Below are 18068 nucleotides of genomic sequence, written 5' to 3' on the forward strand. Positions count from 1 at the left end.
GGGTTGTTAGGCATTGGAATGGGCTGCCCAGGGAAATGGTTGAGTCGCCATCCCTGGAGGTCTTTAAAAGACATTCAGATGTTGAGCTTAGTAATATGGTTTAGCGGAGGATTCGTTAGTGTTAGGCCAGAGGTTGGACTCTGTGATCTCAGAGGTCTCTTCCAACCTAAATGATTCTGTGATAATGCTAGGAAAAGCAACAGTATGGATTCATCAGCCACCTTTAATGAAAACATTATCGATGGATTTTTATTTGTCCATGTCTTTGGCAAGCCAAATAATTTTTTGGTAATATCAGCTATTAGGTAAAGTGTTCCACAGCTAATCTACATACTATTGTAAAAAAAAAATCACCCCCACCCAGTACATGTATTTTGAACTGAGCACCTTTCTTTGATGCTCCTTCTGACAAGGACAGCAAACACCTCTTTGTCTTTATTGCCACTCACGCCTCTGTTTATGCATTTATACCCTACCTCATCTTCCAGACTGAAGACTCTTAACTATTTAGGTATTCCCAACAGCATAGCTATGATTAAATACAGATAGAGGATATAGATTAACTTTGTCCAAGAGCCAGGTTTAATGGAACAACTGGTTAGTTATTTGCGCAACTAGATTAAAACTACTGATGCAATTGAAAAGTTACAGAAAAAGAGACAAGCCACAACGTATTAGTGCAGTCCTTTATCTTCCACATTTAAAATAATCCATTACATTTAAGAAACAACTCGCATAAATGACTTTTCAGGACAATGGTATCACAAACAATGCATACAAAACTTCAAATATTTGCATTTCAACAAAGTAAGCTGCTACAGAATGGCATCTTGTTTCACAAGGACAACTTCAGAGTGGAGGCAAGTGCATTTCAGCCACAGTAACATAAACAGCATGCACAACATGACATTAAACAGATGCAATGTCCATGTTTGAAACATTAAATAAAAATTAAGATACATTGAACAAGCACTTGAAACACAGGCCATGCTATAAAATGCCCCAAAATTAAACAATGCATGTAATGTATTATGATAGAATGTTCATAGTCACGTTAGACATGTTCTTCCAATGTTCCTAAGATGCTGTTTTGGTTGAAGCTCAAAGTAGTTTCTTCCAAAGATGTTATTTCTAAAGATGTAGTAAATCACTAAGACTTAATCTTCCATAATTGCTTTGGAAAACCATTCTCCTACTGATTTTGAATTGCATTTCAAATTTTCATATAAATTTGTTCAAACCTGTTTTACCTAGTGGCACAATTATTATGTTCTACGAGTTCCTTTCTCAGGTTTTTCAGGCTTCAGGAAAAAGGTCCCTTCAAAATACATACTCTGCTTCATTTTGTGCGATGTTTTTACAAGGGATAGAACAGAAGTGCACTAGAGCAATTTATTTTCTAACAAGGCATTTTGAAGAAAGTTTTTCATATCATGTGCCTGTGGCCAAGGTCCTTGGACACTGAGGAACAACTGACTAGAAGTCATTTCCCTTACTAAAAAAAGTACACAATTCTGTAAAAATGGACTACAAAACCACAGTGCTGGTAATGCCCTTTTTTAGACCTTTATGATAGACATGATATACATTACTAAATGTCTATACACAATTTGTGTGGCACATTAAACTTCCATGGGCAAGTTTTGTATCAATAAAAATAGACATATAAAATGTTAAAAACAAGCTATTTATCTTGTACCACATGATTTTATATATGACATTTTAAAAGGACCATTATATATTAAATGATCATTTTCAAGTACATTATGATTCAATTTCATAGACAAGAACGTGTCTATACTAAGTATTCCAGCAGTATCTATTACCAATAATCTGAAATATGCAAAATAAAATTTGTAAACTTAGAAGTTTACCTCTATATCTCTCAATTTTAAACTTACTCAATTTCTGTATGCAAGATTCTTGTCTTAAATGGGAACAAAGTAAGAGAGTATAATCTGCACAAACTTTGGCACAAAAGCCAAAAGTACTTCTCACACAGACCCAGTGAGAATGAATCTAATGATATTTTCAAGAATGACTAGTAAAATTTGTGTTTCTGCTTTGCAGACACAAGAATATCCAAAATACATTTTGAAAAACTTAGGCCCTCAACCAATAGAATACAGAAAGCAGAAAGTGAAATCGTTCTGCTGTACTCTAAGATCACTCTCAATGTTAAGTGCTTTTGAGAATAAAGGTCAGAATGCCCTAAGTTAAAAATACTTAATACCCATTAAGATCAAAGATCAGTATGTACACATATTAGAGGTTAGACTTAATATCTGTATGACCTCTGCTAGATAAATATTATATACAGACATTTGCTTCCCTACCCCAACCCCATGGCCAACATGATGCTTAAGTGTTTTATCTTTAAACTCACCATTACAGTTGACAAGTATTGAATGTTCTTATTTAAAAACAGTGAATGCTTCTTCTGTAACTGCTATTCTCAAAAACAGCTTATAATACTGGCATTCCTTAATGTAACATAGGCTAAGTTCTAGTTCCAGTAATTGCAGGAGTACCAGAAGTTGGCCTAATATGAACCTTTTTTCCTTCAAAGTCTTCTCAGAAAGATAATAGTTTTATTAGATGTTGCTCTAAAAAAATACAATGTAAGCATAGTACATTTTATCTACAGTTTTGTCATCTCATAACTGCATTGCTATATGTAAATATATTCTTAAAAAACATTACGGTTTAATGGTGGAAAAAAAGTATTTTGCCAGCTCTTTCCCACTGCAAATCGTAATAAATGCTTGCCTTGAAAGGTAGTATTTCACTATTACAAGTGGCACAATCCATTAAACAGACTTAGTCTAAAATATATATATGTAGTTGAAATTAATTTCTTTCCAGTGGATTTCAGAAACTATCTGCATTTTATAAAATGTTTCATTAACAGTCACTGGAGTGGTCTCTTCAAGCTGGGGAGTCAGATCACCTTGTCTCTATTATGAAAACTGAAGGTAAAAGAAAGAGGTACAGAAATAGATTTTTCAATTGGTAGGTGCTTCTGTTCCTGTTTTCCCTATTGGTGCCTCAGGAAAAAGTAGTTTCCTAAGTATGTTTGCATAGAACGGTCCATACACTTGTTTATTAAAGTTTACAATGCTTGCATACTGAGATCCAACAAATTCCATTTCTGTCTGAATCACAGAAAGGCCTCCTGGCACAGCAGGCATACACTTCTGGAAACTTGGAAGAGCAAGCAAGCTTTTCATGAATAACTGGATCCGTTTATCTGAAACATAATATAAAGTATGCTCAGAACAAATGTAAATGCAAGATGAAACCATACTCACTTCACAAGCACCCTGCACCTCAGCACAAGAAGAAATCCAACAATATAGATAATTATGCTCTCCCTTTCCCAAACCTATCTTGCAGAGTGAAACACGAAGTTTTTGACAGCTGACCCCTGCAAGGCAGACAGAGCATAAATCTGTTCCACAAGTTAGTGAGTCCACTTCCTTTTAGTGGAAAAAGGAAAACACACTGGGTTTAAACCCAAACTGACAGAAGAGAGATGAGTATCACACACATTTTCTATGTTCTCCTCCAGAATTCTAGTATCTCTAAAGCTTGTTTGCAAGGACATTTAAAATTTCTAGCTACAGCTAACCATGCTCTGCAGCATACCAAGAGCACAGCTCCCCAGTAAACAGTATTTCTTTACTCTTTTGACACAGTATTTTACTGCAGTAAACAAGTGCTTTTTAAGCATAATTAGACATCTGGCTGAGATTGCAGGAGGTAAGTTTTAAACTTAGCAGCTTATACAGACAGACATACAGTAAGATAATTATGTATTCTTACTAACCGATCAAGGAACAGACAGGATTATTCTCTTCAACAATACTAGCAATTTGACCCATTAAATTATTCTGCGTTTCTGCATTGAGAGTAGGAAGACCTCTTTCAGAGAGAGACCCATTCACTTTGCTGCAAATCTGGACACCAATAGCATTCAGAGCTTCCTTCAAATCAAAAGTTCTGGAAGAAAGAAAGAGAAAAGCATTAACTTCTATGGTTTCTGTCGCAGTTTCAGGTGAACTCACTCATCTCCTTTTGCTTTTGTTTTCAGCCTGCTCTCCCCAGTGAGAGAATATAAAGTTATTTGTTCTTGCAGATGTGTACTTCTACAGATACATGAGAAATCTCCATCTGTAAGATAAGGATACTAATTGGGATTCAAATGGGAAAATTCGTTTTAAGCATACAGCAGTGACACCAATTCACTTTGACCTCATGCTTACATATTCTCCAGGGCCAAATTCATAGCATTTCATGAGAAAAAAAGTAAAATAAGTTATTCTAAAACACTGAGACACCATGAGACTTGCTTGTAGTGCAAGTTGCAGCAGTATTAGCAGCAGCCAAATAACTTGAACTACCTAGAGTAAGTTTGAAGCAACTGGCAAAAATGACTTGGTGAATGTACTGCCACAGCCTCTCAGGTATTAGAATAAGTCCAGTCGGACTGGATCAACAAAGATCATTGAGCTTAACTGGATGACCACTTCAGGACTAACCAAAAGTTAGAGCATATTAAAGGCCTTACCCAAACACTTCTTGAATACTGACAGGCATAGGTAATCAACCACCTCTTGTTACAATGTATGACCACCCTCACAGGAAAGAAATTTTTCCTATTATCTAATCTAAACCTCCCTTGATGCAGCTTTGTGCCATTCTTATTCATTCTGTCATTGGTTACCAGGGAGAAAAGATCAACATTTCCCTTCCTTGGGAGTGGTAGAGCAGTGAGATCACCTCTCAGCCTCCTTTTCTCCAGACCAGCCAACCCAGGTGTCCTCAGCTTCTCCTTGTAGGACACGCCTTCCAGCCCCTTTACCAGCCTTGTTGCCCTTCTCTGGATGCCTTCAAGTACCTTAACCTCCTTTTTATATTGTAGAGCCCAGAACTGCACACAATATCCAAGGTGAAGCTGCACCAACACTAAATATAGTGGAAGAGAATCACCACCTATGCCTGGCTGGCTATACTGTGTTTAATGCATTGTAAAATGCACCCTTTTGGTTGCAAAGGCACACTGCTGGCTCACGTTGAGCCTGCTGTTGATCAGCACCCCAGATCCCTTTCTGCAGGGCTGCTCACTAGCCACTCGGCTCTCAGCACGTACTTGTGGCTTGTGTTATCAAGACCATACAAGTGAACTTTAGGGCTAGGCTCCAAAGTCTGCAAGTTATACCATCAAGACTAAGATTTCATTAAAAAAAACTTTGAAAACATGTGTCACACATAGTGGACTTCCATTGTATAGGACTTCAGATGGCACTAATTTTCATCTGTATCTATTATCAACAAGCAGCAGCTATGAAATTTGAACTGTTTCCAAGAGTTTTCAGATCCACTTGGTATTTCCTGTTAAAAAATGTGAGGAGTGATAAACAAGGCCTTACTTCTTGCTCATGCCTTCAAGAAGAGGAACGGAGACCCTTTTCAGTTGGTCAGCAAAATCCGGCACATCTACAATTGCTGCACCCACCATATTGTTTGTTATGAGGCAAACACAAGCTATTATTTTTAATTGATTCAGCTTTTCTCTCAACTCCTGAAGACGAACTTCATCTGTTATTAGAGTCTAGAAGCAAAACAGTAATATCAGTTTAGGAATATGGAGGAAAGAGACAGGATTTAGTCACGAAGCATGAACATTTTCAATTAACAAATATAAAAAGTCAGAATAGACAGCAGCCGAAGCATTCTGAATATGAACTACTGCACAAAGTGGCATTATGAGTACCAGAAGTCAGTCTGTGGTAGGGAAGAAAAGTAATGCCTCCAGTTCAGAGGACACTGAAGAAACTGCTTTTTATTTCTCTTCATTGCTGACAGCAATTTGTGGCCAACAGTTCAGCCCACAATGTCAGATGCTTGAAGAATCCAGGGGACATGGAAGTGATCAGGGTTACAGACAAAACAGTCTTCTGGATTCAGCTGTCTTTTGAAAAATACCATAATTTGCAACTGATGGGTAGTGATGAACAACATGACAAGCCAGTTTAACCAGAGCAATTTCTGCAAGTCACCTATAACCTGCTACAGACAAAAAGCCAGCTAATCATACCAAAAATGTAATTCCCACAGCAAGATCTGGTTTTGTGTATTTTTTTTTTTTTAAGGTTAGAAAGAGGTCATTCTATCAAATCCCCCCCACTGAGAAGCAGGGAATTAACACTCAGCTGTTTGTCACAGTATGAAATTGCTACCAACCTAGATCCAGAGGATATCTGCATGTAGCTCTTATTCAAAATTGTTGAAAGGAAGGTAAAAGAAAGGTAGTGTCCCTTTCTTCCACTGAAAGGGCACACTAAGAGCATCCCCACATAGCTTGCAAGTTCTCTGCCAAGCCACTAACTATAGCTAAAATGCCCACTGCAGTTGATAATTTTAACCCTGACTGAGGGCCAATTTCAAGCTGGCTTTATTTAAAGCGGCAGAGGTCAGTAATCAGGAGCAGGAGGAAAAACTTACTGATTCTTGAAGCAGTAGTTTTTATGCATTGAGAAAGGGTGAGTATCTACTGTAGAGAGCATGACATTTTTAAATGATTCTGCCTGAGCGTAAGAATGATTCACAGCTTGATCCCACCAATCCCTGTTTCTGCTGTTAGGAAAACCAAGATGCCACAGACAGTTCTCTCAAAAAGAAAGCAAGCCAAGTGCTGTCAGTACAAGGCCCAGCCTTTGGCCATGGCTAAGAGTACTCCTAGGGCAGAGCTGGTGAGCTATGACTAGATAAAGAGAAAGAGAAAAAGCACCCTGAACTTTTCTAGTTGATGACTTGCCTATCTCATAGTTCAGAAAGTGAGACTAGCATATACTCTCCAATTTCCTAATTTACTATTCAGAAGATTAAGAACTGCAAGAGAATATTCATTTATTGTCATTAATATCAGGATTATTATGCTGCACCAATGTTTTCTTATAGCTAGAACTCTGAAGACGCTGAAACGCTTCTTACCTCTGGAATTGTTTTGTGGTAATCCCATTGTAACAGTTTCAAGTAGCCATTGTTTAGCACCAGTGTAGGACTAATATTTGATTTAGAACTATGATCAGCACCAGAGGATGATGAAGATTCATCAGAAATGGATGACAGTTCATCTTCTATTGATTCCTTTATCCATTCTGTTGTGAGATCCAGAGCACCTATGCATTGCAAATCAGATTTATTGCATGCTTCCATCAGAATATGCAGTAGCTTAAAGAAGAGTTATATACATAAGATTAAAGTATTTCTAAATACTGAACATAGTGGATGCTAAGCCTTCACAGAAGTCAGTCTCTCCTTCACTTTTCACTGACCATCCACTGATCACCTTCATATTCTAGCTAGTTTGCATGAACTCAACAATTGTTAGATTTCAACAAAGATTTTCTAGGAGAAAAAAAAAATTAAGTCCAAGACCCCAAACCACTTTTTCCTCTTTCAGGGAGGCTACTTATTTGTTGGGGCACAGGACTGGAAAGAAGAGGTGAAAAAGTATATTAACAATGAATGAAAGCTTTTAAAGAGTTCTTTGACAGGCTGCATATATAAACACTGCAGACTGTAGCAGTAGCTCAGGGTTCCCATTTTAGAAACCTCTGCTTCAGATGTCAGTAAGCTTACTTTTTCTTTTCCTTTCAAAATGTTCTCCTAAAGACTGCTTAGCAGTATTATACAAGATCTGTAGTAGTGGATCAAGTTGACCTAAAGAAACTTCTCAGAGCCTGTTTATGAAAAAAATATTGATCCCATCCCTTCCAGCTTTCAGGCACATTGTTTTTCCTTGTTTACCTCAGACTATCAGATTTTCTGGCTACAAAAGAGAAAGTCTCACCTTTCAATATGTAGGGCTTCTGCCTCCAGACAGTAAAGAGCCACTGTTGTTTTTTAGATACCAATCAATTAGACAAGTACCAATTTGTCAGAAAACACCCCAGGTAACAGATGAAAATGCTTAAAAACAGACTAAGCAATTAACCATTGGTAGCTTGCTTGTCAAAGAATTTTTTGTATTACTTTCTTCTTTTCCAAAGAAGAAATTGGAATTTTCCTCTAATTAACTGTAATTGAGAGATTTTATAGCATGTCTTTAAATAGTTTTTTTCTTCAAAAAAGGAAAGGTTTAAATAAAAACCAGCATGATACCTACTTGGTGTTTCTTCAAGAATTTCCTGGAATTTTGTTCTTTCATAGTCCACCAAGTTACGCTGAAGGTATGGTCTAAGGCACTGAATTGTATAATTAGCCATATCCATTTTCATCAGGTCCAGAACATGGAATATTTGTCTGAAGAGAGAAAGTTTAAACAAAGGTAATTAGAATAGACTATTGATTTTAAGCAGTATGTGCATTAGCACCGTAAGCCCAGTTCTGGGAGAAGGAGCCTCCTTCATTGGTATCACAGTGTAGCAGACAACATTACTTATTTACCCAGATACCCAAAGGATGCAATAAGCAGTTCAAGGAGGAACAGTAAGAATATGCCCTTTTAATTTTGTAAGGATGAACAAGACCAAACCAGCTGTCTCAGAAATGCATGTTATTGTAAGAGTGCTTTTTTGTTGTTGTTCAGTGACATAACTATTCAGAGTTGGTAGTTTTAATCTAGGCATTTTACGCATTAAGATAGACATAATATTCCAGTCACAGCATGCCATAGCACCACTCCCCCACCTGTAATGCTTCTGCTGTACAATTTTACTTTGAAAACTGGTATTATGCAAATTGCCACCACTGAAGACTAAGACTTTTTCCCCCCTTCTTCCACTGCCCAGTATGCTCTATCAGGCTAGAGACTCCCCCCCCCCCCCCATAAAAACACCTAAATACCAACCTCAGCAATTCTACGATGTTGTCAGTTGCTTTTAACTGTTTTATATCGTTGTCTCTTATTGGAGCACATAACTTTCCCATAGTATTGATGATATAGTTAGCTAGCCCATGAATATCAACAGCGTTGTGTTCTGCCTGCTGTCTTATAAGATCTGTATCTAGAACTTCACAAATTTGATTTTGAATCCTGTTTGCTCCAGGAGTCAGGAAGGAAAGAAGAATCTAAAGTAGGGGGGAAAAAAATGAAAAGCTTATCAATAAAAATCAAAACACTTAACATGTTAAAGTAATATTAGTGTCAAGTGTATTTAACTGACTGTAACAAGATATATTAAGGCTGGACATCATCTAAAGTAGCAGGAAGAAGACGTATTAAAAAGATCACAGTACAGTTCTGCAAAAACACTTGAAGTCTGTTGACGTGCTTTCTGGTTCACGATGAGACTTTCAAAAATCTTAAGTTAGTAAATGCTTGCTCTACAGGACAGCCTCCCCATTTTTGGAATACTTAGTATTGTGGGAGGAGTGAAGATTTGTACGTTCTTTCTTGCAACAATCACGAGGGAATCTATTTGGGCAGGTACAATCACATTTATACTCCTGGTCATGCACTGAACTCAGAATGTAGCCAAACAAGCTAGTAGAGGTGCAAAGCTTTGAGAAAAGAGCTGACTTGCAGCTAACCACCCTACAATGAAAACTGATTGGATGTACCACTATGTGTGTAGCCATATTCACTGTTAATACAAATATATTTTAGACACCTGTTGCTACTGTAGTTCTGAGTAATCAGTTTCATCTTAGAAGTAGGAACTCAAAGGTGTTGGCTTTTTTGTAAGTTAACAGACCCTTCGGTGAAATAAGAGGCTCTCAGACCTAAGCTGCAAAAAACAATATTGGAGGGGGAGAAAAAAAGTTACCTCTTTTATTTCCTCAAAGAGCTTGATAGCATGTTCGTATTCCGGAGGATCTTCATTCAGTTCCGATTCCAAATGATCCCAAAATGCCTTATGTACAATTCGTTTCACTGTGCCTACTAAGCTGTGGAATAAGTCAATTACAGACAGAGAAAGAGACTACTAAACAGCTTTCACCCTTGGTCAAAGTGCTTTAGGTTAGCCTAATGACTTTTTGGGAAACCACTCATTGACAGTCATCACACGACCTGCAACACTATCTTTCTTGTGCTGTGGATCATCAGCTAAAACATGATTTACATTAAGAAGTCTCTCCTAAAACACCACTTTAGTAAATGGTGCTAGCAATTCAGATTTAGACATACCTTCCCTTTTTCCTTAAACATGTACTGATTCACTAACCTTGTGTGTTAGGTGCAAAGTTTTAAAAACTCTTCTTTCATACAGCCAATTGTCACTTAAGGGATTTGTACAATTAAAAACCTGTTTGTCTTCTACATGTATTTTTTCCAGAGGAAAGATGAGGTTTGTTTTTTTTAAGTCAAAAAGGTCTACAATCAAGAACATTTTAAATACATACATTGGGGTACTTCTCATGTCTTCTGAATCTCCAGAACTTTTGCATCTCTTCTAGTATTAGAGATAAGCTTATGATGAGCTTCAACTTATCACCATAGGACCAAGATGCTACTATAGGTTACATAGAAGCCCATCATTTCATCTTTTCCACAGGACTTGGAACTACACAGAAAAGAACGATGCTCTTCATCTTCACTATGGCAATTGATATGGCATTAGCCTTTTACTTTGCCCTTGATATTTAAAGACAGAGCATCATATTCTCCAAGACGGCATATCAACTCAGCTGGACTACAAAGTTTGTTCTGAGCAAGATAGCTGACTCCTAGAGTTGTTATAAAAATCCACAGCCATTCAGAAATGCAGTGGGTTTCTGTTGCCTTTTTTTTGGGGGGGGGAAGTGTGTGGTTATTTTGGTTTTTTTTTCCTTTAAATGCTCCTTCATTTCTCCACTCTTCTCAACCCCAGTTTTATCTTTTGCAAAATTCATGTTCTTACCTGTTCTGTGGAAGGTCTTCATGTTTTATGCAAAAATTTGCATTTACAGCAATTTCATGAGCTAATGTCAAGTCTGTCAGATTTCTTGCAGCTGCCATCAGTTCATCAAATGTAACCATCTTGGGAGGACTTGCTGATGGAACAAATGTTCAAGTCAAAACACTATAGTAGATGAGTGCAATTGAAAGCTTTATTAAAATTCAGCAGCCTTGCATGAAAGTAACAAGGCAAGAAATATTGTTCCTTGATAACCGGATTCTAGTACTTTAGAAGAAACAAGCTAGGATTACCAGACCTTTATATCTTCTTAAAACACTAACTTAGGAAACTCCCAGCTTATCGGGGGTGTGTGCACACGGGTGGGTAATACCACGTAAACCTCATAACATTTTGAAAAGCAGTTTCATATTTTCACATCTTAACTGAGGTGGCTTTTTTCATTTAAAAAAAGTGATCTTATACTCCACAGATTTTCTGTAGACCGTTCTATAAAACTCAGAGCAAAAGCACAGGCAGTAACAGATACCAGATTTCCATTATAATCCTGAGCACATAACAGCTACGTCATGCTTTTATTGCCTGTAAAGAAGGTTCTGAAGATACTGACTTAAGAACCTCTCACTTATGTACCATAGCAGATTCATCATAAGTTATACTCCCTTTTCACAAATATGTATCAAGAATGACAAACTTTAAAGTGTACTTGAAAGCAGGAGTAAGTTTCTAAAACCCAAGCTTCTGAACTCCCAAATTCTACCATTTAATTTCTGTGATTGTCCTTCTGTCATTACCAGTCTTCAGAAGCTTAAAGAACCAGCTACCAATTGCAGCTCCACTAACATTTTAATATAAGATTTCACTTATACAGGTGCTAAATGAGTTGTGTGTATGATCTGAGAATGCTTACAGATATGAGCATTAAGCACATTTTAACCAGAGTTTTATTTATCAATGCTCATTCAAAATACCTTCCCTTGCGTAAACATGTTTTCTGTTTGATTCTGGCATTTAATCAAAGAATAAGAACTATAGTATTAACTTCCTGTACCTTTGTGTAACCTGTAAGTTAGTTTTATAATAGATTTAATTTTTAACTGTAGGGACCAAACAGAAGAAACCCACTCTTTGCACATGAAGTCATACATAGCTGGTTGAGTGGGAGACTGCTACCATCGTTAACATTAGCATAAGGCTAGGATGTCCATGGTGGCTCACTCTCCTTAAGCTTTCTGAAGGGAAGCAGCACACAGGAAGCCCCCACAGGTACAACTATTAGTGGTATTCCACTTAAAGAGATGCACTGCTTCATAGGCAAGAGAAAGCCATGACTTTCTCTTAACACTCTTAAACACCCGCAGGTTCTACCTGCTACGTGAAAGAAATAGGATAGGTTAGCCTTCTGTGTCTCTGCATAGCCCAGGTAAGGTTGAAATATGCTTACAAGCTGGGGAACTGGGTTTGCTTGAAGAATCACTGGTAAAGCTCTGTCTTGAATACTCAGAGTCACTCGAAGAAGCTGTGCTTTCAGAGAGGCGTGAAGAATCTGAATCACTGTTCTGGTCATCGCTGAGAGGCATCGTGATTCACTTTAGCTGATACAGTAAACAAGACCTGAAAGACAAACACACAGTTCACAAAAGCAGCACTTCCTATGCTTTTTGATTCTCAAAGTTGGGTACTGACCATTATACTGTGAACAAGGAAGAAGTAGTCACCTTTCTGAAAAAGTGTTACAAAAAGGATCTGGCTTGACACATGCAGAATCATGCAGTTATTAATGACACCTCTACTTTCTGCTGTTTCCTACCTTACCGACTCTAACATAACCATTCTGTAAACTGGTTAGATTTAAAACATAAAGGACCACCTACAGTAAACCCAAAGCTGCTTGCTGTCAGAATGTTGGAAGTTCTCGGTCTTTAAATGTAAAGGCATTTCATTTCTCATGGTGTTACATCATCCCACCACGTGACTTCACCATCAAGTAATTTTTAGCAATTAGCTTCTTTCCACAAACAGACTGCATTGAGAGTACAAACTCTGAAGCAAACAAAGAGCTCTCTAAGGAAGAGCAGGCAAATAATTCAGAATATTAAGTTTCTGGCAGGGCATCTCAGGAAGCCTGACATGCTGCTTTAGGTGGCTCTTTGCTCACTATCAGACTGACAATGGCATAGACTCAAATACTCCTCCAAGGGAGAAAGTGTTTTAATTCAAACAGCAACTCTGAGCCTCTAACACTACATTCAGCATATGTGACAACATCATGAGAACTATCATGCTTCATTGTGCTTCTGTCTACATCAGGAAACTGCCTCCCAGGCAGATAATCCACAACTACAGAGAATTTGGACAGCTGCATAGTTCAATGGAGATGATTAATAGTTCTAACAGGAAGCAAGAAATACGTTAATGATCTTATTAAAATGAGAAACTGGAAGTCAAGTCATAACTACTCCCAAAGGAATTTGGCCCAGATTCCAAAAGTAGCTGTCCCTCTTTGGTTACGACCACAAAGTATTCTGTAGCAAGTATTCTGTAGACTTCATTAAGAGACACAGCCAGTAATGCTTCTATCAGCAAGTTTAAGATGTTTCACTTCCGAAAGTCAAGGTACTGTAGGGTTGAGAGGTAGACAAAAGGGGATGAGGATGAAGACTTCTTTATGGTGGCTCCCAGGAACAGCGTAGCATGTTTGATTTCTTGAGTACCAGCTCATGGTGGACATACCTTTAGAACTTGTTGAGTTATTCCACTGATGAATACTTCCCTGTTAATTGAGATGATTAACAGTTAAGTGTTTGTTTCCTCCTCCTCTTCCCCCCCCCAGGAGGAAAGAAGATGCATTCGAATGCCTTTTTGCTATAATGTTAGGCTGGTTCTGTCAAAAGACTTGTATCAGCAAGAACAGCTGACAGCTTATCAACTTACTGGAGAAGCCAGTAAGAGACTTTTAATCACTGTATAGGAGGTCGTAGGTTCTAGACTTACAGCTTTAGCTGTGATACTTATTATAACTTTTATTAGAAGTGAAAAAAATCAATGTTCTAACAAAATTGAAAACAAACAGATATTTGAAGCAGTATTGTCTAGACAAGACAGCAAGTTGCAAGAAAACCTGGAAAACCAAAAGGCTCTGAGATTTTTGACTTGGAAATTGTATTTGTCTAAAGTTACAATTACAAATGACTCATGTTCATGTTATGCAAGAATCAAGCTATTTCTTCTAGTAAAATCTGTGTTACAGATCTCAAAGCTAAAGCTGACTAGAAACTACTTGTGATGAGTAACCTAAATGTAGGAACACTGCAGGTTCCTGATATGGAACTGCTTACTTATAGTAATCCTACAGAGCCTGCAAAACGTACCTTAAACCCCCAACTGTTGCTTCTGGATCAACACCAGAACACACTGTTTCCAGGCTTTAATCATGTAAAAAGCCTCTTTATGCATACATTAAATAACTAACCTTCCAAAGGTTAATGTTGCATGTGGTCCATTGGAAAAAGTGATTAGCGTTGTTAGACGTGTACTGGCCCAAAAGGTCTTGTAAATCCCTCGCCTAGTAAGAGCGCTTCAAGATGTGTCTACCGCTCAGGTCTAGGTATTAAGAGAACATGGAAGAGATCAAACAGCGATTAAAGAAAAATTCTCTCACAATTTATACATCATTTTAAGAACTTTCACTTCACCTTATGATAATTCTAACAACAAATATTCACATCAGCAATATTCAGATTTGCAGAGTACTCCTTACAGAAGTACTAAACCAGCCATGGAAGCAAGTCAGCATTGCCATTTTCTATCACAGTCTCATGCTCAAGACTAAGCAGTTAAGGTGGAAATTAAAATCCTGTATACATTAAGTCTTCATATGGCACTTCTAGCAAAGTACCTTTCGGCAACAAGTCCTTGCATCTCCAAAGCTATTTATTACCTATTTTGATGTACTGAGACCATATCTGCTCCTACAATAGGTGCACATATACAGATAGCAGACATGCCAGTAGAGACCTTCAGAAGATTTTCTTTAAGTTCTAACAATGCAACATCAGATGGCACATTGAATGAACACCACAACCTTTGCCATGCTAAGTATATTTCCTAGTAGCGTGCCACAAATGGAATGGTGAAGGAAGAAAACGGGTGTATTCTGCAAGTTCAGAACATTATTGCTAAATTCTAAGTTTAAGAGAGAGAAGGTAGAAAGTACATTAAAGTAAACGCAGGTGAATACATAAGTCTGGATGCGCCATCTACAGTTTAACTATGCTGCACAACAGCTAAAAAGGATAAAGGAAAGAACATTCATTGAGAACATCAAAGAAGTAACAAATCAAAAAGGGCTCTTCTAATTAGTTACAACAATAGAGGACTGAGTTACTTAGTCCTTTCTTTATAGCATACACCGAAAGAGCTCTGCCTTATGCTTTGGTAGATAGTTCAGAGCTTCTCAGAAGTTACTGAGGGCCAAGTTCACATGTAACTTTAAGTGTAGATTAATGTAATTCTCGAGTAAAAATATTTCAGAAAGCCCTTTAGCCTTCCAGGACTTCTTTGTAACTCACTACCTTGAATAAACGTTACCAACTTCTTATTTCTAAGTTGCTTATTAAGTATTACATATTGGGCTGTTGTTTTAATACAGCGCTTAACATCCTGTTCTATTATCGGGTTGGCCTGTGGTTACAACCTGCTTTATTCCTCCCGCACTAAAAACAACTAAAGCTTACTTCGATACTAGGTTTGATACACTGGCACTAGACTTCATTACACGGCATGCTTTCAAACTTTGATCAGTCCCATTTTGCAGTCTTTCAAAGATAACCTCTACATGTGAGACCAAGCTAGAATACCTTCTACATGTACAAAGCATTAGTCCCTTTACTTTTTTTTCTCCACAAACAAGTTTCTAGTTAGTTTAACAAACTGTTGTGGATTCTGCTGCTGTTTGGACAGCCGTGGATTACTCCGCGTAGGAAACACGCTCTGAATAATACTGCAGTTGTCTAAAATTGTCTTGCATTTATCTGGTCACCGCTTTGCCCAACCCGACCACTTCGGGTGTGACCACGACGACAAAATTAGATTTGGAGAACACACTTCCTTTATTCCTGAAGGTATTATTTCGAAGCACCTGGAAGAGTGAGTATTTTTTTTTTCCTTCAGATAAGATCTTCTAGGAAAGTTTTTCCACAGCCCTGCTTTGTTCACAGAGACCTCCATCCCCGTTCCACCACCACAAAGGCCCCCATTCTGCCCGTGCCGCTGGCCTCCTGCCCTCCCCACCTGCAGGCTGCCACCGGCCGGGCTCAGGTTTCCCCCTGACCCGCTCCAGCTCGGTCGCGGCACCCGGCCCGCGGTCCCGGGGGCAGAGGAGGGCCCGTGCTGCGAGCCCCCGCACCCCCCGGCTGGTGACAGCTCCCAGCGGCGGCTCCTCTCCTTCAGCTTCCTCCCACCGAGCCGAGGGCCCGGGACCGTCCCGGCTGCCGGCGGGGAGCCCCGCAGGAGCCCTCCTCCCCCGGCCGGCTCCTCCTCCTCTTCCTCGGCCGTCCCCGAGCAGCTCGCAGCGGCTTGGCACCGGCCGAGCAAAACAAACAGCGTTTCCAAGGCCGGGCCGCGGGGGGAGGAAGGAGGGAGGAGGGGAAGGGGGGACGAGCTCTGCCTGCCCCGCCGAGGCGAGCCCGGCCGCCGGGCACCCCGGGGGGGGGGGACCCGGGGAGGGGAGCCCCGGCTCCGCGCTGCCGGCGAAGCCCCGGGGCTGCCCGGGCAGGGCAGAGGCAGTGCGGGACAGCCCGGAGCGGAGCCCCCCGCCCCCCAGCCTGCCCCCCGCACCGCAGAGCGGCTGCCCCGGGCAGCTCGGAGCCGCGCTGGCCCCGCGGTCCCGGTGCCGGTCCCGGTGCCCCTCACTCACCGCGCCCCGCAGCTCGGCCTCCTCCAGCGCCGCGCTCGCCGGGGCTTTAAACGCCCCCCCCCGCCCTTATGTACCCGGCCCGGGCTGTGAGTGCCTTCCCCGGGCGCGACCATCTCGGGCGGGGCCGTGTAACGCCGTCCTGCCCACCAGCCGCTAGGAGCCCTGGCGATTTAGGTCCGTCCTTCCCTTCCCGCATAAAAACGGAGCCGGTCCCCGCGCTGTGCCCCGACCCGAGCGGCAGGCGAGGAGCAGCAGGGGGTGACGAGGGAGAGCTCTTTCGGGGCTCCCCCCCCCAGCGCAGAATGGGCGCTGCCGGCGGGGAAGGGCCGCCCGGTGTTTACGGAAGAGCCGCCTCGGTCCGCGCTCACCCTGCCCCTCCCCGGCGCGGGGCGGGGGCACCGCGCTGAGCCCCGCCTCTCGGGGCCGCTCCGGCCCCACAGGGGAGGGGGGACGGGCGGGGAGGGGGGGTTACCCCCTGCCGTCAGGGGAAGGGCAGCGCCTCAGGGCAGTATTGCCCCCTCTCTGTTCATTTTGCTACCCAGGAAGCTTTAACGAGCTTTCCCTGCCCTCCCGACCGTGGGGGTGAGGCCCCCCGCCATCTTATCCCCCCCCTTCTCCTGCCCCCCCCCCCCCCCCCCCGCCATCTTACCTCGGGGCAGCTGCGCTGGGGTCCGCGGGGCGTTCGGTCACCCATTGCTCACGGCCGTGGCATTGCGAGGCCTGGTTAGCAGCCGCTGAGGAACGCAGCACGAAGCACGAAAGCGCTGTCATTATAAATGCCTCGCTGATTAACGCACTGACCTCAGGCACCCCGCAGGCTCACGCACCCCCAGGTGATGACCCTGTCAGGGTCATCGCCGAGTCCTGTCACAGGGGCTCTGTGCTGAACAGCGCCTCGCCTACCGGGAAACTTGGAGGGCGAAACGCTGGCAGCCATTTCTGGGGCAGGTACTCATGAAATCAAGCACTGCTCGTCGTGAAGACACAGAGCTCACCCTCCTGCAGACACTTAGGTCATCATTAGCACGCGTGACAAGAACTGTGTGGGATAGATACTGTGTTCACGTAGACCAAAGCCCGCTGTAGGTCCTATTAATTCACCCTCTGCTATAAAAGCAAGGTTATATGTGGGGAATGCAGGTTGTCCACGCGAGTGCCAAGGGTCCTGCTCCAGCAGGAGCGCTTGCTCGCAGAGATGCAGAGCACCTGTCAGCCCTGCTGCTTTGCCTTGAGTCCAGCCGTCAGAGACATTAAATGGGATTAAGTTCAACAGGCTAATCCGCTTGGTTCCATACGGAAGACGG

At 41.3% G+C, this 18068-nt stretch overlaps 1 protein-coding gene across 4 annotated transcripts; it reads right to left on the bottom strand.

Annotated features, from left to right (window-relative positions):
• Positions 1-672: 672 nt before the first annotated feature.
• On the bottom strand, positions 673-17109 carry TCP11L2 (t-complex 11 like 2). 4 transcript variants are annotated; one of them, XM_080575762.1, is made up of 12 exons: positions 16765-17109; positions 14320-14450; positions 13581-13620; positions 12292-12461; positions 10851-10983; positions 9777-9897; positions 8858-9078; positions 8174-8310; positions 6997-7184; positions 5433-5614; positions 3830-4002; positions 673-3250 (listed from the first exon to the last, which is right to left on the bottom strand). In XM_080575762.1, the coding sequence occupies exons 4-12, from the start codon at positions 12425-12427 to the stop codon at positions 3006-3008; spliced, it is 1536 nt and encodes a 511-aa protein (XP_080431888.1). In that variant the 5' UTR covers positions 12428-12461; positions 13581-13620; positions 14320-14450; positions 16765-17109; the 3' UTR covers positions 673-3005. The 4 variants fall into 4 exon arrangements, with proteins under 4 accessions (XP_080431888.1, XP_080431889.1, XP_080431890.1 ...); XM_080575763.1 differs by lacking the exon at positions 16765-17109 and adding an exon at positions 16140-16640; XM_080575764.1 differs by lacking the exon at positions 13581-13620.
• Positions 17110-18068: the final 959 nt, after the last annotated feature.

Source organism: Anser brachyrhynchus (genome assembly GCF_964034855.1).
Source record: "Anser brachyrhynchus genome assembly, chromosome: 1".
NCBI classification, from domain to species: domain Eukaryota; kingdom Metazoa; phylum Chordata; class Aves; order Anseriformes; family Anatidae; genus Anser; species Anser brachyrhynchus.

Bases quoted from the DNA above. Each gene is read 5' to 3' on its own strand.
- TCP11L2 (XM_080575765.1), bottom strand. From the start codon at position 12,427: ATGCCTCTCAGCGATGACCAGAACAGTGATTCAGATTCTTCACGCCTC. The intron at 9,898-10,850 runs GTAAGAACATGA...CTTATTCCACAG, and splicing joins GAAGACCTTCCACAGAACAG to CTTAGTAGGCACAGTGAAAC. The intron at 9,079-9,776 runs GTAACTTTTTTT...CCCCTACTTTAG, and splicing joins TCTTTGAGGAAATAAAAGAG to ATTCTTCTTTCCTTCCTGAC.